Consider the following 21,032-nt stretch of genomic DNA (forward strand, 5'->3'; position numbering starts at 1 on the left):
TATCACACCACCACCGCCGTTGAGGTCACATCCGGTTTATTTTCCGCTGCACGACGGAAGACCGCAGTGAGACAAGCTGCGGCAGAAAGTTAAAGCTAAACAAACGTGGAGCCTTAAAACTCTCGGGGACAGTTGTGTAACTTTAGCAGCTTGACGAGCACCTGGTGCCGCCGAGAGTTAAACATGTTTTCCCTGTCAATGACGGTTCAACCTCAGGTAAGACAGACGTCAGGTTTTAGGCCAAAAGAGCTAATGTTAGCATTGTTGTTGTTTTGGTTTTGTCGAGTTGTGCCAAAACTGCTAGCACTGCGCGCTTTTGTTGTTGGTCTGTCTGTTATGGATTCATGATTTGAAACACTTCAACTTGTAGTTTTGCCTCTAAATAAGCACAAGTAAAGACCCGCAGTGTGAACCGTTGACTGTGTAGAACTAGCTCAGTGGAGCTCTGAGCGTTTAGTGTGTCCTTAGCTGTCAGGTGGGAACCTGCGTCAGTGACTGACATGATTAACGACTGGACTTATGCTGCGTATGTTCTTACAAATCAGCGTTCAAATCAACATTTCCTTAGAAATACAGGTTTCTATTTCCACAGGTTTCTATTTCTCTCTCAGTGTGGCACTAAGTTGTGTAACCTCTAACCTGTTTTGATCTAAATGCAGTGAAATGTCCCTTTTTTGCATTTTTATATGAAGGCAAAAAGTCTAAAGTTTTGAAGTTTTTGATTTAGACCTGGTCCAATGTGGTCTAAATGAAAAAAAAATAAAAGTGGTGGGGGTCGGGGCAGGAGCTCAGACAATGTTAAAGTTGTTTCAGATGCCTAAAATACACGGCCAAATCAGTAAGAGGTGAAATAAACGGAGGGTCCAGCGTCGTGGATTTGGTGTAAAATGTACCACATGTGAAAGTTTTCAATCTTAACTCATTGCAGGTGACGGTTCCCCTCAGTCACCTCATCAACGTCCTCCACTCCCTGAAGAACTCGGTGGGCAGCAGCAGCAGCAGCAGCAGTAGCATCAGTGCCACCTGCAAGACAAGGGAACACAAGGAGCATGTGTCAGACTCGGAGCTCCACTGCACAGAGGTACGAGACAGCGGGAGGGAACTCAAGGTACAGTGGTTTGCGTGATACCGCAATATTTGGTATCCAATATCAAGTAAATACTCGGCTGCTATCACCAAAACCAAATTCCAATACAGATGTTTTTTGTTTTTTTTACTTAGAAAAGTAGGGGTTGATGTTTTATGTAGGGGAGATCACTTTGTCCTAATGTATGAGCTAAATAAACCAGCAACTACTCATTGCTAGAGTTTTTTGTTCAAAAACAATATAATAAAGGCTGCAATGATTAGTGGGTTAATTATTTATTTATCAATTAATGATTTAAATGTTGATGATCATTTAATAATTAGAGCAAACTCTCAGATTTTAGATTTTAGATTTATTCCACAACATTGTGCAAATTTACTTCATAGAGTGGCCACTGAGTGCATCTTCTCAAGGAGTAAAACACTCCCGTCATGCTGTTATTTTGTGCAGCCCATGTGGAACCTGCGGGAGCTTGGATTATTGGACCTGGGAGCACAGCAGCTCAATGAGCTTGTGAATCGCGTGTTTCCAAGCCTGAGCATGCAGAAGGTACTGCCCCCACTGGGCGGTCAGACCGCTTGGAGGACCTCCCATCTATCTACCCATTCCTTTTTCGACAACAAGCACGGTGAGGATGTTTACATATGCGATTAACAAGCCTCCCATGCTTTGTGCTACCCATGCCCTGACTTTGATGGCACCTGGTTTAACTATCTGTTGGAAGTCAGCAGAGCAGTTTGCAACATGTTTACTATTTCACACAACTGAACTGTAATTTGGTTAGTGGAGATAGTATGTAAGGCATCTCATCTTTTGTGATTAGTTTAGTAGACTTTGATGTCAAAAGTTGTTGCTTCTTTTTAATTGGCAGGTACATGTGTTAATGTCTTACACACGTGTAATGAGAAAAGCACTTTCCTTCTTTTCTCAGGGTTCTCTTGTTTTTCCACACCAATGTCAGCTCAAGTTTTTTCCAGACAGCATCCTTCACCTCTTCAGTATGTCTGCACAAAGCTTCAACACTGGCCAGGTATTTATTGGTGGTGTAATAATCTATCACATGTCCTGAGCAGGGCCACACATAGGCACAAAAAGACAGCATGTCAGAAAGAAAGTCACTGGTTCGAATCCTAGTTCGACCAAGGGCCTTTTTATGTGTCAAATTTGCATGTTCGTCCCGTGTGTGTGTGGGTTATCCCTGGTTTCCTCCTGCAGTCCAAGAAACATGGTGTTTGCTGAGTAGGTTAATTGTACACTCTAAATTGTCCATAGATGTGAATGTAAGAGTAAATGGTTGCTCCTTTCTGTATGTTGACCCTTTGATGACGATCTGTCCAAGGTGTACCCTGCCTTTCACCCTAGTGAAGTCATATGCTGTCATTAGTTTCTTATTTATTACATGTCATATAATATCTGTCTCTATATGTCAAGTGTTGTTCCAGAGCAGGGGTTTTAAAACGTTAAGGAGTAAAACCAGACGTCTGCAATCCTTTGAGCGTCCTGTGGAATCTGAGGGGTTTACACCGTCTTTTATGAAGGTAGGTACATTTTTAGCCTGAGAATGTTGGATGTTTTTCACATAAGAAACATGAAGGGTTTAAAATGTGGTTCGTTGCTGTTCCTGCATCATCAAAAGTTTTATAAATACACAAGTGAGGATGATGGTGTTTTTGTTTAGCAGCTACACTCATTGTGATAAGTGGTCAAGTACTCTGGCTCTGTGAATCCCCCTGACCAATCTCACCTTGTGCTGCAGGGTCTCCTTTCACGTCACAAGGGGGTCGAAGTGGAAAATTTAGACGGCCTGTTGAAGAACAAGAACGTGCCTAATGGACAACAGGATGCTTTCAAGAGGGGCTTTGCTGAGGGTTTCCTGAAAGCACAAGCCCTGACACAACGCACACAAGGCAAGTTTAAACACAAGTTGAAAGGTGATTAGTAATTTCATCACACTATGAAACAGTAGAGATGTAAAATGTTCCTGTGATGTTTCCAATGGTTCAGACTCTCTGAGGAGGACTCGTCTCATCCTGCTGGTGCTGCTTCTTGTCGGACTGTATGGCATCTCCAAAACCCCCTTCCTATCGGGTACATGCTCCTTTTCCTTCTCTAAAGTTCCTTCATCATATTAGAATATTAGTATTATTAACAATCTAGTCCAACATTAGTCGGCTTTACTAACCAATTGAAAATGTGTTATAACAATAGGCTGCATGTTCTCTAACCACGCCGCGTAGTGTGATTTCGAACTTTAATCTAACCATTTTTGACAGTTCGGTTCCGAACCACATCAGGCCTGGACTCGGCGGTGGACCCAGTCCATATGAAAAACGTGACATTTGAGCATGTCAAAGGAGTGGATGAAGCAAAGAACGAGCTGCAAGAAGTGGTGGAGTTTCTGAAAAACCCACAGAAATTCACAGCGCTGGGAGGAAAACTGCCTAAAGGTAGAATTACCTAGATTCCTAGATTCCTAAATAATATCTGTTCAGCTGTAATGATGAGTATTATTTCTGTGCTCACGTCACTTCCAGTTCATACTTGTAATTTGGCTCTCTGTGCTCAGGTGTCCTGCTGGTTGGCCCTCCAGGAACTGGTAAGACCCTACTGGCCAGAGCGGTGGCCGGAGAGGCTGATGTTCCATTCTACTACGCCTCCGGCTCAGAGTTTGATGAGATGTTTGTTGGAGTGGGAGCCAGTCGCATCAGGAACTTGTTCAGTGAGTTTTTCTTCCCAAATTCATCTTGATTTACTATTTACATCCTTTCCGGCCAATTTAAAGTATACATATGAACAGTATTGCTTATGTCATGTTTTTTTTTCCTAGGGGAGGGTAAAGCTAATGCTCCCTGTGTGATCTTCATCGATGAACTGGACAGTGTGGGTGGGAAAAGGATCGAGTCTCCTATGCATCCTTACTCCAGACAGACTATCAACCAGTTACTTGCTGAGATGGATGGGTAATCTCTGAAGTTCTTACTTGCATTTTCTTTCATTTTGAGTATATATGTATTATTATTTATTTATTTATTTATTTATTTTATTTTTTTAAACGATTGGTTTTCTGTCTTCAACATCGTGGTTAACCTGCAGTGGATTTGTGAACAGATACAGATCTGTCTACGCTTCCATTTGCAGACATCCATTTAAGATAATAAGTACAACATTTCTAAACTGCTACTGTCACTTATTAATATGTTAATACAGTATATATTAAAACAGTATATAAACAGCTTTTTACTTTGTAGGTTTAAACCAAATGAAGGCGTGATCATCATTGGAGCAACAAACTTCCCAGAAGCTTTGGATAAGTACGTTTACGTCCATCCATCTTTTCTGGGCTCATTTAGAAAGTCACTGTTTACAACCTTCAGACAAACTGATCTACTCTTTCAGCGCACTGGTGCGTCCAGGACGCTTTGACATGCAGGTGACTGTCCCCAAACCAGATGTGAAAGGACGTACAGAGATCCTTAACTGGTACCTGAGGAAGATTAAAGTGGATCCAGGTGTGAATACCAGATACTTGTAATGTCCAGTATTTAAGCTGCTTTAGTTAAATCAGTAACACAGTCTCAGACTGACAGTTGGAGATAACTGTGTGGTTGTGTTTTGTCTGTGCAGCTATTGAGGCCAGTATTATTGCCCGGGGCACGGTTGGCTTCTCGGGCGCTGACCTGGAAAACCTGGTGAACCAGGCAGCCCTGAAGGCAGCAGTTGATGGTAAAGACATGGTCACATTGAAGGAGTTGGAGTTTGCCAAAGATAAAATCCTCATGGGTGAGAAAAGCTTTGCTAGACTAACAATATTTACCACAGTTTTTCTTCCTAATTCCTATCCTCTGTTTTTTAATCCCTAACCATACCATAACCTCTCTCTACTTCAAGGCCCTGAAAGGAGGAGTGCAGAAATAGACAGTAGAAACAAACGCATCACAGCATATCATGAGTCAGGTCATGCGATTGTAGCTTACTACACCAAAGACGCGATGCCAATCAACAAGGCTACTATAATGCCCAGAGGACCAAGTCTGGGACATGTAAGAAAACCTGGAGTTTATAATCTGAACATATTTAAATTTATCACCAGCTCTGCTGCTAATCATCTTCCTTTTCCCCCTCTTCCGGTTCCCAGGTGTCTATGCTTCCAGAGAATGATCGCTGGAGTGAGACTCGCTCTCAGTTACTGGCACAGATGGATGTTAGCATGGGTGGACGTGTGGCAGAAGAGATTATATTTGGCCAGGAGAACATCACAACCGGTAGGAAAGACTGTGTGTATAGGGATTAACTTTAACGTAGCAGGAAAACTCTGTGTCTGTGTATGCATGAAAAGACGATAACAAACACGCAACTAAGGGGGAAATTTCCATTTCCGTTCATGTGCTCAACAAACACATTGATCGATAGACTTTGGCTTTCCAGGTTTTTTTAACAATGTCTGGATGTCTTTTCTTTCCATGGCTAAACAGTTAGACAGCCTTTTAAACCACTGTCCAAGAACCACAGCCTCAGCGCTCTTGCAAGCGGTTGCAGTACTTTGTTTGGCTTGAAGTGAGCATAACGTTAGGAAATTGTTTTCCAGGGACCAGTGAGTTACAAACCTTAAAAAGAGTAGATGATTGTATTCCATTCCTCTACAGGAGCATCAAGTGACTTTGACAGTGCTACTAAGATCGCTAAATCGATGGTGACCAGATTTGGAATGTGTGAAAAGGTAGGTGAACCTCAAAGGATGAGCTGATAACAGCACTGTCAGTCTTGTTACTTTTAAATGTATACATGTTGACATGCCTGCATGTCTCCCAGCTGGGTGTGATGACCTATACTGACATGACGCGACAAAGTCCAGAGACGCAAGCTGCTGTCGAGCATGAAGTCAGAGCTTTACTGAAGGTTTGTGTGACCTGTTCTTACGTCTCTCTGAATAAACATTTAAAAATAAAAAAAAAGGTATATAATAATATTTCTAAATATCTTTTCTCTGACCTTTCTGCAGGAGTCCTACGAGCGTGCCAAAGCCCTGCTGAAGTCTCACGCCAAGGAGCACAAGAACCTGGCAGAAGCTCTGCTCATGTATGAGACACTGGATGCCAAAGAGATCCAGATTGTCGTGGAGGGCAAGACCCTGGAGACGAGATGAAAGCAGCAAGGAAAGCAACAAAGAGGGTGTTGTAATTAAAGAGCTCAGGCATTAACGGAGGAGGAATGGACTAAGCAGTGAATCAGAGGAGCCTGTATTCAGACTTGGTATTAACAGCCATCCTGAGTGATCCAGTCACATGTAGACATTGTTAAATATCACTGTTTGCACCTGGCATTGTGGCTGTGGATACATGTGATCAGATCTGCTTTCACCATGCTGTACTCGGATACACACTGACATGTCATGTGGGTGTGAAACCTGCTCTGCACAGACTGGGATGTGACCCCCCCCCCCCCTTCCTCATAATGTAGTAGTTTCTTTACATTACGCTTGATGTGCATAATAATTTGCATCCGGGTTATTCGCACTTTTGTTCCGTCCTGTGTGCAAAGACCTTTAGAACAATAACTCTACAGAAAAAATCGTGAGTTATGTCGCTAGTCATTTTTGTTCAAAAATAGTCGCTGACAAAGTCACTACATTGAACACTCAAACGGCTGCAAACTCTTCAGCACACAGCCCCGCCCCTCAAGAGTTCCTGGTTATCTGAAAAGTCCCTCCCCGCGAATAGTTACTTCTTCCAGAGAAAGTTTATTAACATGAAATATGATTTTAACCAGGTGTTGATATTGTGATATGGAGATAGATCATACATATCTCTGCTCAGGAATGTGGCCACGTGGTAATGTAGTATTTGTGATCAGATCTCAAGACACATTAGTTTAGTCCCAACCTGAGCTTATCTTTGTTGACATGTAACCATGGATCACTCAGGATGGATTTACAGACCGGATCTGAAAGCGTTCTAATTCTCTTGACAACTGCTCATGTGGGACAGTGTCATGCCTTCATGCTGTCTCCTTCATCATAGACTATCGTCATTATTCCCCAGACAATTTACTTTCTTCTTCGTAACTTAAAGATGTTTTTTTTCCACTTTTGTTCCCGCTCATGTTCTTTGAATGTGGTGTTGGTGAAAAGGTGACATGTCTACTGTTAAAGGGCCAATATGAAAGATATGCAACTAGGGTTTAGAGACTTGAGGTTGCCGGGTAGTTTGACAACCCCACATGAATTAAAAGAGTTAAACTTTATTCGCACAACATAAACGGCTTGTGTTATTATCATCCATCAGTTGTGTACTGTGTGGTATATGTTTGAAAAGTCCTGCCCTGCTCTTTCTCTCTACTCTCTGTTGCTTAAAGGTGGCCCTTTGGTGGAATGCACTGTAGCTGTATATTTTTTCTTTTGAAATCAGGAGTGTCAAAAGTCAAAAGATCTCTGTCACAGCATTTGGGATAAGTGGGGAAAAAAAGGAAACTAAACTTGTGCAATCTTTAAGTCATTCATTTCATGTATGGTTTGTGTACAGATTGAAGTGAAACTGCTGCGCAGCCTCAAAAATCATGCACACAATTCAAGCTGCATTTATGTCATGGGATCTTTAGGATTTAAAAGTGGAACCATTGGTTTAATTTATTAAAATACTCTTTAGTTTGCGTTCAGAAAAGCCTTGGAGCACAAATATATATATATATATATTTTTTGTATGTAATCTGTGGAAGAAGATGCGAGAAAAACAAAGTTTAAAGATTTCAGTGTGACCTCTCTTAAACACAGTCTGTAGGAATAGACACTTGTGGTAATGTGGAGTGTCTTCATTTTAAATAAAATTGTGGAAACAGCAACAATATATTTAATCTTTAATTTACTACAAAGTGTGGCTCAAGATTACCCATCATTGTTGTTCCTATAATCGTAGTGTTAATGTATCTGTTGCTGTTCTTTTACCCATAGTTAGCCGTCTATATGTGTGACGTGTGATGGGAACTTTGTAAATAGATGTATAGTAGAAAATGCTTTTATGCCGCTGTGCACACTGAAGCGTTCTTTGCAGAAGTCTGTTAAACACTGAGGATGATGTGTGATGAATGTATGTGCAGCTCAAAGAAATAAAAAGAAACCCACATAGACATTCGCATGTGTTTATGGCTCAGTGTGTACTGCAGCTTTATTTATTAAAAAAAAAAGACAACACACATGCACAATATGACAGACTTACATGATACAAATATTATTTAATTATACCTTAGACATAAGTAATAATAAATGCATTATAAAGATTGTGTAGCACAATAATAACTAATTAATACAGATTAGCACACTAATGTGTATTAAGGTAAGACAGTAGAAATGAGTAAATAGTGCAATAACTGCATATCACCAGGTTGTGAGTGCAATGGCTGATTGTGCAGTTTTTATGGCATTAATGCCTTTGTGACATGACCTAGTCAATGTGATTTCAATCAGAGGACTGGGACTTGGCTTTATGAGAGTTCTTCGCAGTCTTGATTGTGGTGATTTGCTGCTAATTTGTCTTCAAAACACAAATTTTGACACAGTAGAAATTCTAATGAAAAGTAGTATATACAGTATATACAACACAATAAGTAAAAGGGTAGTTCAGGACTTTTGAAGTGTGGTTGTATACGTGTGGTTTAGCCACTGAACAAACGGCTGATACAAAATATACTCCAGCATAAGTCTTCAGTATGTTTAGAATATGTTTTCACCTTTTTAATCTAGATTCAAGATTCAGCTGGAAACAGAAGTTTGTAAAGTGGTCACTCTACTATTTTTAAATCCAAACTTAAAACATATTGATTCAGAATGGCTTTTAATACCCAGTCGTGCGGTGACCGTTTTATTCTTTTATTTCACTTTTTATTCTTTTATGGTTTTTTTTATTGGTATTTTCATGCTTAATGGCTGGTTTAATGTTTCATGAGTTTCTTTTTATACCGTGTGTTTTTAATGCTATGTGTCTATGATGCTTTTATTTTGTGAAGCACTTGTGGGTTGCTGTAAAGGAAGTAAAGTACATTACATTACTGTGCCAAATTCCACAGAGATATTTTTTTTTGTTTGTAGTGTGTGGGGTTTGCGAAAGTTGCTGGTCTCCTGTTGCCTCGTTTTGGTAAGTTTGTGTCATCGAATTGATTTCAAACTCTAAACTAAACTATGATAACATATTTGAGCTGTACAATCTTGAGTTTTCACACAGAATTAAATGGCGACCATCATCTTACAAAATGACTATCCCCCTCCCAGGTGGGTCTACAGAATTAGCAGCATGCTGGGCAATATTAAATGTTGATAATGTATAAATATAATATACAACCACACTTAAGAACTCATTAACATTGAAACGTGTCATGGAAGTGTCTCATCTTTTAGTGGGGAAAAAAAAAATATATATATATATATACACACATACAAAGCAGAATCCCTACTTTAACAACACCTCAACAGTGTCAGAAACACTGGGATGAACACCAAGCCGTGCACCAGCCCAAATGTAATCACAAGAAACACAACCTTGAAGAACGTCCTGAAGATGTAACTCCCAGACACGGACAGCACCACCACGCCTAAAATAGTGGACACCGCTCCCTGAAGGACAGGATACCCTAAATGGGCCAAGGCGTCGATTGCTTTCTCATTTGGATCCCGCTTGGGACTGGTAACGAAGGAGTACGAAATGTGGGCTGAGAAATCCACAGAGAAACCAATGCTCATGACGAGGTTGATCATGGAAATGCTGTCCAGCTTGACGCCCCACAGTGCCATGAATCCACTCACGCCAACAATCACCGACAACACCGCAAAGGCCACCCAGAGAGAGCACAGGAGACTGGGTATCAGGAGGAGTGCGACGACGAGCATCACGCACACAGCCACCAGGACGGTTTGAATGGTGTTTTCCACAATGACCGTGTACTGGTCGAAGTAGATGAAAGCAGGATGGTAGACCAGCAGCTTGATTGGACACTCCTCCGCTGTTTTCCTGATACCAGTCATCATCTCCTTCTCTGTCACATTGTCTAGTGTCTGAATGAAAAAGCGAGATGCCCCAATCTCGTTGTCTGCGGTAAAGTTGATGTCCTGTCTGAACATCGGGGCGTGTTGTAAGAATTGTGACAGATGGGTTTGGAAAGCCTCTTCAGAGCTTATGTCAAATTTGTTGGCATCTGCATACTGTTGGAAGGACAGAAACCAGGCCATCGTACTGTTGACATAGCTCAAACTTTGGAAATTCGAAATGCACGACTGCAAACTCTCCTGCTCTGTCCTGTTCCAGTATTCGATCGTTTGAGTCACTGCCACCATCACATTGACGCTGTACCCAGAAAAGTGCTGCCTCTGATCATCGTAATAAGCGACCAAGTAGGAGTCATCTAAAGCCAGATTCCTGATATCGAGTCCCTCCTCTAAGATCAAACAACCATAGATGCCTGCAGCTAAATAACCCATATATATGACAAGCACAAGCACTTTAATGAGCTTGTGAGTCAGAAATGGGCCGTAGAACTTCTCAAACACGTGACCTATGAACTCAGTCTCCTCCTTTTCGGTGACGTTATCATATTTCCCTCCGACACAGCAGATGCTGCAAGCGTTGGAATTCTCAGCGGGTGAGACCGGGACGACGGCACAGGTGAACCAGTGCCTATTCCCTTCTTCCCTGTGCCCATTCAAAGCCATACAGGCCCCCAGGAAAGTGATGTTGTACAAATAACAGAAGCAAACACAAATCCCTGCGTAGAGACAGAAGGACTGGACTGAACCAAACGGTGAGATGAAGCCCAGGAAGAAAGCCAGAGCATCAGTCAGCGAGGTGATGGTGATGGACATGGCAGCGTCTTTGTAGGTGTGAGCCAGCCGGGTGGGGACGCTGTCCATGACACAGGTCCTCTGCCAACTGGATATCATGATGAACATATCATCAATCCCAATACCTAGAATAAAACAATACAGAGGAAGAGATTTTTTAAAATGGCATATATGACTTTTGACATAGGTCTTCCATTAACTGGGAGCAGTTAATGGTATATGTCCTTACCTGTTTTCAACATTTATCGGCAGACATTTATTATTCTTGTTCATCTGCTAAATATGACACAAAAAGTGCTGAACAAAATTGAACCAACAACACCATACATTTATAATGAAATCTGGTATAACGGGTGATTGGAGGAAGCATTTATCCCTTTCATTAACAGTGAAACGCTGCTGTTTGAAAATGTTTAGTCACTTTCTGAGTGATTCATCTTGATTTTAAAAATCAGACTGATTTTAAGCCAAAATTGTAAGGTTTCACTGTGTGTGTGTGTGTGTGTGTGTGTCTCCTTCACACACACCTGCTGCTCCACATCCTGATTGCCACTTGTCAACCACCTGCAATAAATACCCAGTTCTCCTAACCACTCTTCTTTTCAGTGCTTTACTTGTCCAGCTTGTCCTCTGTCCTCAAAGAAAAGACATTGCACTGTGGTTCCCGTCCGCTTGGTAATACAAATACACATATTGTGCAACAACTATCAAGCCATTGGTAGTTTAAAACGGTTTTGTGTACCTTTTCAAATCTGGACAGTGGCCAATTACATTTAAAACAACATTTAAAACTAACCGTGTTTGTCATACAACAGCAGATGTAAAGACAGACTAGAGACCTCAGCAATATTGCTCTAGTAAAGCATGTAAAGTATGACTTGTACGAGTAACTTGTACGTTTGACTTTCTGTTCACTCTGAGGCAGAAAAACAACCACATTCACCTAAAGTTCTGCACTGCAGCTTTAATCTTTAATCGATAGCTCTGTCGTTTGAGGCCTTTTGGAGAGTGGATGTTGGATGTTTAATGCAAACTCACCTAATATCAGGAAAGGGCACGAGGCAGCTGGCATAACAAAAGGTTGACCCAGCAGCAACAAAGCTCCAAACCCACTCAGGATGGATAGACCAGTGGAGAAGACTCCAAACCACGCCACCCACACCTTTGTCCGCACATTATCCAACCTGAAGGATTCAGAGAATACAAATACATTCAGTCACTCACAAAGGTTATTATAGTTAACGAAAAAGGAAAAAAAAAAAAAAACAATAACTAACTGAAACGGAATCATGTGTTTACAAAACTAACTAAAGTTGTAGCAACACGTGCTTAGTTTTTGTCTTTTGTAAATTCATTTCATACATAATCCTTTTGGGTTCATATGAAGTGCGTTTATTTTCAATGGTTGTTATATAATATATAAATAAATAAATAAATAAATAAATAAATAAACTATTATAACCTTGGTCACACAGCACATAATGCTTGCGTTAAAAGTTAGAATACCTGTTGATCTTCATTTCTGTAGTAAGATCTAAATCAAAAAATGAATTACACACTCTGGTGAGTTTGTCTTAATACACGTAAACAGTCTTAGTCTAAGGCTATGTAACCCAAATAATTGTTTCAAGCAATTATACACTTTAATTCATACATGCATATGTTCAATTTTACACTCTGGCCCTTAAAAGTTGGGGCTACCCATGGTCAAGTAGAAGGAGAATTGGGCTTGTAACCTGGTTCAAATATATATATATATATATATATATACATATATATATATATATATACATATATATGTGTATATATATATATATATATATATATATATGATTTACCAACCTCCAACACGATGCAATTGAAAATGTGATGGCGATGGCATATGTGATGGAGAATAAAGAGATTACAGAACTTGGTGTTTCCTCAAATTCCCACTGAAGTGACATAGAGGTGGAGTATGACACCTGGGGAAAAAAATGGTCAAATCAATTTTAACAAACGCCACTGTCAGTAAATGAAGATCTACACTTAAAATCTCTACTATGTTGTAGGTATGCTCACCTGAATGTGTGCTGAAGATGCATTTGAGACCATATCGATGAACTTTTCCAACCAAAGGTCTGTTTTTGGTTTATTTCCCTCCTGTAAAAAGTAGTAGAGCTGGATGGCGTGAGCGCTTTCAACAACTGAGCTCTCCTCGTTTACTTTCACACTGCCCAGACTTAAATATAGAGGAACTCTCTTAGAATCTGAGTCATACCATGGAAATGTCAATCTGAGAGCACCTATGTTGCTGGCATTGTATTTAATAAGATCGAGAATATCATTAGACACACAGGATCCCATCACTTCAGCACAGATATCCGCATACGTAAAGGACTGGTTACCAAACTCTACAACCATACGCCTGATTTTTAGGTCCAAGTGAAGAATCACCTGAAGTGACTCGACTGTCAGGATATTCCTGTCACTTGTGGCTATGAGAGTTGCATAATTCCCATCTGTGCTCAGCCTCAGCCTTGAAAACATGGACTCGTTCACTGGAAATGTTTCTTGGATGTACTCCCGCTCCTTCTTGGCTTGTCCGTTAAAAGGTGTGAACTCTTCTTCGATGTTGTTGGACATCCTGCACGGTAAAAAATAAAACCCGCTTCCCAGAAGTGCTGAGAGAAAAAGAGGGGTGATGAGGTACCACCAGGGATGAGATCCAATAAAAAACCCTATCCTCTCAAACCAGATAGACAGGTGTCTCTCTATGCAATCCATGCGGCACTTGGCCATTGCTGCAGACACTTCTGCACTACACGTCTGTGTGGTTATACTCTCACTATACTGCTCCTATCCTCGCAAAGGTCTGACTGACGCTGGTAGGGACAGTATTTACAACCAGCTGTATTTTTATTATGGTGCCACTGCTGTTCAGTTCCTTCCTGGATTTAGATTTGCATAATCACAGGGTCAGTCTTACCTGTAAGGAACAGAGATAAATAAGAATTCAGGGCCAACTCGATCAAAGAGCCTACTGAGGTTAAGGTGTAGAATGGCTCACTGGTTCCATTACGCTTCTCTATTGCTTAGCCCCCAGGTGATTCCCCTCTCCCAGTTGGGTAACACAGTGTTTAGAGCCACTGCAGATTAACTCCGTGTAGAACACAGAACAAAGATGTGTTGTTCTTCATAATGTGCGGCATTAGTCTCTCTGACTAGTTTCTCACCACTTCAACAGAGTTTTAAAATGGCAGTAAATCATTTCATAGATGCTAGTTCCACATGATTCACTGTCAGACTTGCTAAATGAGCACATTCACACATTCCTATTATCTGTTCATTGTTGTAATTGGTATCAAAGCACCGTTGCCTTTGAAGTGCCTTTAAAAAAGCCATGTTTTGTTATATATTAACCTTCGTATGTGCCTTTGTAAATCTATCTATCATCAGGACCTAACTGACTGGCTTCTGGCTACTAACTGACTGCTGTTTAACTGTGTATGTGGAATAAACCTTCAGAAAGACAGTCGCGTTGAACCCGCCGTACTTGTTCTGGTTACCCTTTCCAGAAGGGAGTATTGAGCTAAAGGGATCAGCCAGCAGAAATCTGGACAGGCTTAATCTCTCAACATCAGTCTAAGCAACAAGGAAGCATGTTCACATGGGTGTCATTAGGCACAAGCACTTTACCCTTTATTATAAGCACTTTATTATTTTATAATGTAGTTTTTGTGTTTAGGGCGGGTGCAATACACAGCAATAAAAAATGATTTTGGTGGTGTTGGTTTAACTCCAAAAAAGTAGCAACAACCAAAAATATAGCACTCATTCGTACAATTTAGACAAATGAATCCAAAATGTGGCTGGAAAAGTTCATTAAATGCATGTGACAAATAGGACAATCTTGCTCTTTTGATACAAAACAAGAAGGAGTATTTTATTAACCTTAATAATATAATCACCTCACGGAAGTCTGTCTGGAGATCACATGTAGTCGTTTTGGGGGGCTCTAGTTTCCTTGGTCATGGTGGAAGGAGTTGCTTACAGGGTGATAATTGATGATGATTCAGAAACACCAAGAATAAACACATTTATTGTTTATTTGTTTATTAATTTATAAACAAATGCTTTATTTACAAGTTACGGGTTAAAGATCAGTAGATCAGCCTTCGTGTGCGTGTGCGTGTGCATGCGTCCGTGCGTGTGTGTGTGTGTGTGTGTTTACAATCCTTCCCATCATGCATTACAGCCATGATGATAGCTGCAATAAAATTACTTACAGTTCACTGGAAGGGAGAAGTTCCTGGAACACTAAAACATGTCAATCGGAAATGTGAAATGGTCATTTTATCTTATCTTAACAGTCAAACAGTAATAGTAGCACTGTTTTATTATACTATTTTTCTGTCTATTAATTATATTTACAGTGACAAATAATACACATACACACATTTGCTCAACTTAATTAAACATTTATTGAACAACACTTGTACAATGATAACAGAGAGATGAAAAGGTAGGTAAAATACCATTTCCTAAAATCAAGAGTATTTAAAATGAACCTTTTTGAAACTCTGAAATCACAATAAAACACAAGTGGATACAAAAAAAAAACTGTGGGTAAAGTATCAGTTAAAGAGTTATCAGTTTACTCAAATTCCGGCTGAATCTAAAGCATGCCCAGGTAACAAAGGGCTAAAAGGTCTGTCCTTTACGTAAGATCAAAAGTCAAATATTAGAAAGAATGAAATAAATAAATAAGTAAATAAATAGTACAGACAAGAAGAGGCAGTAAGCTAATTTTACTTATTTGAAGCCTTTACCTTGATGTCAAATTGAACTGAATTATACAGATTACAGAGCTATTACAGTGATTAATATGCATGTTCCACCATATCATTACACATGCTGGTTGCAGCTTTCTTTGCCAGTTACAGTCTGGAAAAACAAGCTGAAAACAAATTCCACTTATTTATTCAGGCTTCATTATATTTTTTTGTTCTCTGAAATATTAGAAATTGTGTGTACAAAAGTGTACAAAAACATTAAAAGGTTTACTTTTAAATGTAAGTTATTGTAAGTATTGTGCATTCAACATTTCATTTAAAAACAATGGCGTTTCATTTGTAGTCTTACTTATTTGATTCCTTTTTTGTACATGAAAGGCATATCGTGTGTGTCTCTCTCGCGAGATCTGGGGAGACTGTACATGAACCTAACGCGTCACAGGATTGACGGAAGTAGTGCTAACGGCAGGCTGTTATCGTAACAGCTAGTCTTCTGTTCTAAAAGAAGTCCAAACTGTCTTTTAAATCGTTCTAAGTGTCGGCTAAGGCCAGCTGCCGCAGGATTATGGACGAGGACGTGTTGACAACTCTAAAACTATTGATAATTGGTGAAAGCGGAGTCGGAAAGTCCAGGTTGGTCGCTTGTTGTAGCGAGCTTAGCAGCTAGCCTGTTGTGAATGTTGACACTCTTGTGTAAGTTAATTCCTCCACAGCTTAGCAAGTGGTGCTACGGGAAGCTGCTACTGCTGCTACTGCTGCTACTGCTACTGCTGCTGCTGCTGCTGCTGTTGCTGTTGTTTGTGGAGCCGTCTCTCCCACAAAGTTGTAATTGTGAGGCTTAAATAAACAGCCACAAAGTTACTGCTCACAGTGAAGGCATGTTGGCATATAGTAATGATGCTGTTCAACCACATTTATTGTTATCAACATCACAGCTGTGTTTGTTGTTGTCCTGAGACATTCACGTACCTGATAGAAGTAGCAGAGGTTTTTATAACGTCAGCAATGGCCTGACTGCTAATCTCATGTTACCTTTGTTCCCCCACAGTCTTCTTCTGAGGTTCACAGAAGACACTTTTGATCCAGATCAGTCTGCCACAATAGGTTTGTCTTTCTCTCTCCCCCTCTCTTTCACACATACAGGTTCTCAGGGCACCAAAACAACGTTGTAGAAATAAGATTATTATTAATTACTTAAGATTACTTATTTGTTCACAGTCCTATTTTTTTCTCTCTGAGCAGGAGTGGATTTTAAAGTAAAAACACTCGCTATTGATGGGAACAAGGCAAAGCTTGCAATATGGGTAAGTTGTTTACACTGCACCTAGGAGTTGTTTACCTGTCAGACAAAAATATTATGAAGTACAGAAATTCCCCTCTAGATGGTGACATTGCCTAGAAAACGTCCCATCACTAGGGAGTGAGATTGTTTTTTATGTATTTGGTGTTTGTCTGACATTGATATTGGATTTGGCTGAATTTTTCTGGGGATTCAGATTATTGCTCAAGAGGTGAAATAATTTGAATTTGGTGGTGAGCCTGATCCAAATGCAAGGATGACACTAAGGGAAAGTGAGTGACTCTGGTGGAGGTTTTCACTCATGTGTTGTCAGTAAAATTGATGTGTTTGCAAGAAACATAAGGCATTATAAGAAACTAGATGTCGCAAGGCAAGATCTAAGGCTGAAATTACAGAATAGCGCAAGATTGCAAAATATTTGCCTTTGTTACTAATGTTTGGTTTACTTCAACCCAATTGTGTATTTATCAAAAAAAAACTATACAACTACACATAAAACACTTAATATGTATCAGCCCTGGTAAAAGTAAAAGAGTATGAATTGTGTATATTTCCCTAAATCAAGGACAAAGTCATGGTCAACAGACAATTCATAGTGGAACAGTCCTGAGACCTTGCAGACATATGTGAGAGTCACAGTTTTTGTGTGTGTCTGGGGAGTGCTTGGACATACAGTAGCTGCTTGTAGTGATGATTCTAAAAGTTTACTGTCATTGAGTCTTTTGCTGTCTTCACTTCTGCAGGACACAGCCGGACAGGAAAGATTTCGTACCCTGACACCTAGCTATTACCGTGGTGCACAAGGAGTCATACTCGGTAAACACATTATAGTCATTATTTAAACAAATATTTTTAAGAAAATATGTCTCTGTTTCTTTTTCTTTTTGTCTTGCAGTTGTGTTTTATTTTCACAAATCCCTTTGACATCACAGGCCTATTATCTGTTTCACCTAATTGCTTAAATACTTGAATGATGAAACAAAAAGATTGAGAGCAACTGAATTTGTTTAGTCTATGAAGATGCTTTTATACTAATTGATTCTCTCTCACACCAACTTCTTTAATTTTTACAGTGTATGATGTGACAAAGCGTGACACTTTTACAAAGTTGGGAAACTGGCTGAATGAATTAGAAACCTATACCACCCGCAATGACATTGTAAAAATGCTGGTGGGAAATAAGATTGATATGGTAAGTCACTCTGCCATTATTATGATAGTAACAGTTTATACTTAACAAATGTGTATGCTACATAGGGAAAATTACATCAGATGTGTCTTTGTTTTTCAGGATGACCATGAAGTGAACAGAAATGAAGGCTTGAAATTTGCTCGGAAACACTCTATGCTTTTTATTGGTAAGTATCCATGTTGGGGGCTGGTTAGATATGGACATCTAAACAAAAAGAGCCTTACACTATAAGTTCATGATATTTAGACAGTGTACTAAGGCATAACTATAATTGCTTACTTGGAACAAGTCTCAAGACATGCTTAACTAAGTTGTGTATGTTGTTTGGGTTTATTGCGTTGTTTATACTGTGCAGATTTTTGAGTAAGCACTGAAGGATGCAGCCACTGACTGCAGAAGAACTGCATTATGATTCAAATCTTGTGGGCTTTCATTTATCGAACCCATGTCTACACGTGTTCCTTATTCTCATCTCCTATCTGCCCCTTACTGGGAAATTAGGTTAACTCTTCTGTGGAGTTTCCATTTTAGAAGAACGGCTAAATTGAGGGTTTTTGTATGAAAAGAGTTGGGCTAGAAGATGTAATGGTTTTAAACTGCTGTCAGTATATCTTCATCCCAGTGGATGTCTCCTCTTAAATGAAGTCATTTCATACTTGATATTTTCAATAACACATGAACATTTGTAACATCTTACTCGTCAGAAGAATGCTGACATGTACCTCTGATGTTTTTCTGTTTCATTTTGGAGATTACCGTCCTAAATTCCTATATCTTAACATTCCTCCTTCCTTTGTACAGAGGCCAGTGCAAAGACCAAAGATGGTGTCCAGTGTGCCTTCGAGGAGCTTGTGGAGAAGATCCTCCAGACTCCAGGGCTTTGGGAGAGTGAAAGCCAAGGCGAGAAGATCCGTCTGGGGGACCAGGACCAGGCAAGTGTTAGGGGATGTGGAGGATACTGTTCCATACCGTGATACTGAAACAAAATGAAAAATCACCAGCCTGTTTGGAATGACCACGGACCAGAGCCAGAAAGCTAGAGAGGTGGAAGTGGATAAGTACTAGACGAATGGACTTTGCTGTTTGCACACTTCCTTTTCAACCATCATCTGTCACGTCACTATTTTCACTAAAAACCATGAATAAAAGGATCATGTAAGAGTAGCATATTGTAAAAGAAATGTAGTATTTTAAATTAACTTATCCATGCCAAGTATATGTGTATGTCATGCAATTACATGTCTGCAAAAGTGATTCTGTTGTACATCGAGGCATTAGGTTAATAGCATAGTGCCTATAACATGAACTCATTTGTAGGTTGCTGTACATTAACTGTCAATTTTGATTTGAAATGATTAATGAGAGAAAGCACTTGGAGGGCACAAAATTCTGCCAATGCCACTCGGTTTCCCACAGTGTCATTACACTCCCCTATCTGGTAGGTTTTCCACTTCGTTAAAAGGAACTGGAGCCATCTGAGGCCATGTCACCATCAAAACCTATTTACTTCTTCCTTGAGCCATAACCTTCATCCCCAGAAAATTGAATTCAAATTTATCTTTTGCTTTTTGAGTTATGCTGCCCGTAGTCAGACAAAAAGACAAATGTGGCCGAAAACACAACTTTCTTGGCGAAGTAACAATAAAGTCTGAGCTGTTATTTACCACGGGGAGAAAACATATCCTGCTTTATGCTATGCAAGCTGTAAATACTTCTAGCTTCAAAAAAAGAACTAAATGTTTTCACAAGTTATGCAAAGTATTTATATAAGCTTCATTAAATTCATACCTAATCACTTTGATGAAGGATAGTGGCGAGAGAGACTCATTGCGTTATTATGCACCAGAACACTGTGGAAGCTCCCAAAGAAGACATTTCACATTTCATACTGACACTAGTGTATTTTTATTCAGCTCTTATATTTCTTTAAAATACATAGATGTTTACAAATGAACATCTCTTATATTCCTGCAACCTTTCTTTGTATTTGTCTTTGCATGGCTGACCGGGACCATAACTTCCAGAGCTACAAGTGCGTGGTGTACAGTATTTCCAACTCTTCTAGTTCAGTTAGGGCTGGGCGGAAATAAATAAATAAATAAATATCGACAAATCACACGATATCATTAGTAATTGTGATGAGTGTCATAAAAAATGTTTTGGGTCCTGGGTGACAGTTGAAGAAACCAGATAATTGGGGTTTTTACACAGTGAAACATTTCACAAATCTGAAGACGTTCATAGCAATCATGTTACATCTCAAAGTGTGTTTGTGCTGGAAACTTTTGTTGTGTTGCTATTGAAGTACGTTTTATTGCAATAATCATTGTTATTGAACTGTTGCTCAGCCCTATGTTCTATTCCCTGGAGCCCCCTGGTATTTTGCCTGTATGTATATGGTCTCAAACAGTTCCTATCAGCTTTTTCTATTCCATTTATTTTGAGCTTAGTGTTGTGGTGACTGACACATTTTAAATATTAGCATTCCCCAGAGCTTTCTTTCCTCCCAACCTGGGTAAATGTTTGGTGTATTTTTTTCTCTTTGTTTGAATTTAGTCTTTTGTTGATTGACATTTTCCCTGATTTCCACGTGGCTTTTGCTAAGCATATATTATAATCATATGCAGCAATATGTTAACCTGATATCTGCCTTAACATTGAGTGACATTTGCTGGACCTAGGGTCGTATAATGTTTGCATTGTTTCAAAATGAAATAAATGACTGTGTCAAGATGCCGTCGCTCAGAACTAACTATTGTTCAGTTGCCATTTGAGAACTGTCATTTCATCCAAACTATTCAAAAGCAGGTTTACAGTGGAAACATCACTGAGTTGCTCTTTCTATAACACTTTGTCAT

The 21,032-nt window shown here is 39.7% G+C and overlaps 3 protein-coding genes across 4 annotated transcripts; 2 read left to right on the top strand and 1 right to left on the bottom strand.

Annotated features, from left to right (window-relative positions):
- Positions 1–19: 19 nt before the first annotated feature.
- yme1l1b (YME1-like 1b) lies at positions 20–8,210 on the top strand. Of its 2 annotated transcripts, none has more exons than XM_058636673.1 (18): positions 20–216; positions 929–1,108; positions 1,538–1,715; positions 2,019–2,117; positions 2,519–2,625; positions 2,844–2,994; positions 3,092–3,175; positions 3,361–3,534; positions 3,654–3,806; positions 3,915–4,047; positions 4,336–4,398; positions 4,484–4,596; positions 4,712–4,867; positions 4,976–5,127; positions 5,223–5,349; positions 5,731–5,804; positions 5,897–5,983; positions 6,087–8,210. In XM_058636673.1, the coding sequence occupies exons 1-18, from the start codon at positions 184–186 to the stop codon at positions 6,228–6,230; spliced, it is 2,208 nt and encodes a 735-aa protein (XP_058492656.1). In that variant the 5' UTR covers positions 20–183; the 3' UTR covers positions 6,231–8,210. The 2 variants fall into 2 exon arrangements, with proteins under 2 accessions (XP_058492656.1, XP_058492664.1); XM_058636681.1 differs by having other exon boundaries at positions 929–1,081.
- Positions 8,211–9,449: 1,239 nt separating this feature from the next.
- Positions 9,450–14,153, bottom strand: LOC131464258 (patched domain-containing protein 3). The gene is made up of 4 exons (XM_058636663.1): positions 12,969–14,153; positions 12,750–12,871; positions 11,946–12,091; positions 9,450–11,032 (listed from the first exon to the last, which is right to left on the bottom strand). Exons 1-4 carry the CDS (start codon positions 13,686–13,688, stop codon positions 9,528–9,530), a joined length of 2,493 nt encoding a protein of 830 aa, XP_058492646.1. The 5' UTR covers positions 13,689–14,153; the 3' UTR covers positions 9,450–9,527.
- Positions 14,154–16,104: 1,951 nt separating this feature from the next.
- LOC131470423 (ras-related protein Rab-18-B-like) lies at positions 16,105–20,907 on the top strand. The gene is made up of 7 exons (XM_058646241.1): positions 16,105–16,315; positions 16,731–16,786; positions 16,925–16,986; positions 17,726–17,798; positions 18,056–18,174; positions 18,274–18,340; positions 18,976–20,907. Exons 1-7 carry the CDS (start codon positions 16,248–16,250, stop codon positions 19,146–19,148), a joined length of 618 nt encoding a protein of 205 aa, XP_058502224.1. The 5' UTR covers positions 16,105–16,247; the 3' UTR covers positions 19,149–20,907.
- Positions 20,908–21,032: the final 125 nt, after the last annotated feature.

This window comes from Solea solea, chromosome 1 (assembly GCF_958295425.1).
Source record: "Solea solea chromosome 1, fSolSol10.1, whole genome shotgun sequence".
In the NCBI taxonomy this organism is placed as follows: domain Eukaryota; kingdom Metazoa; phylum Chordata; class Actinopteri; order Pleuronectiformes; family Soleidae; genus Solea; species Solea solea.

Coding starts and splice junctions, on each gene's coding strand:
- yme1l1b (XM_058636673.1), top strand. CDS start 184: ATGTTTTCCCTGTCAATGACGGTTCAACCTCAG. Junction 3,807..3,914: donor TCGCATCAGGAACTTGTTCA/GTGAGTTTTTCT, acceptor TTTTTTTCCTAG/GGGAGGGTAAAGCTAATGCT. Junction 4,048..4,335: donor TTACTTGCTGAGATGGATGG/GTAATCTCTGAA, acceptor TTTACTTTGTAG/GTTTAAACCAAATGAAGGCG.
- LOC131464258 (XM_058636663.1), bottom strand. CDS start 13,688: ATGGCCAAGTGCCGCATGGATTGCATAGAGAGACACCTGTCTATCTGG. Junction 12,872..12,968: donor CATCTTCAGCACACATTCAG/GTGAGCATACCT, acceptor TTTTTTCCCCAG/GTGTCATACTCCACCTCTAT. Junction 12,092..12,749: donor TCAATTGCATCGTGTTGGAG/GTTGGTAAATCA, acceptor TGAATCCTTCAG/GTTGGATAATGTGCGGACAA.
- LOC131470423 (XM_058646241.1), top strand. CDS start 16,248: ATGGACGAGGACGTGTTGACAACTCTAAAACTATTGATAATTGGTGAA. Junction 16,316..16,730: donor AGCGGAGTCGGAAAGTCCAG/GTTGGTCGCTTG, acceptor GTTCCCCCACAG/TCTTCTTCTGAGGTTCACAG. Junction 16,787..16,924: donor AGATCAGTCTGCCACAATAG/GTTTGTCTTTCT, acceptor CTCTCTGAGCAG/GAGTGGATTTTAAAGTAAAA.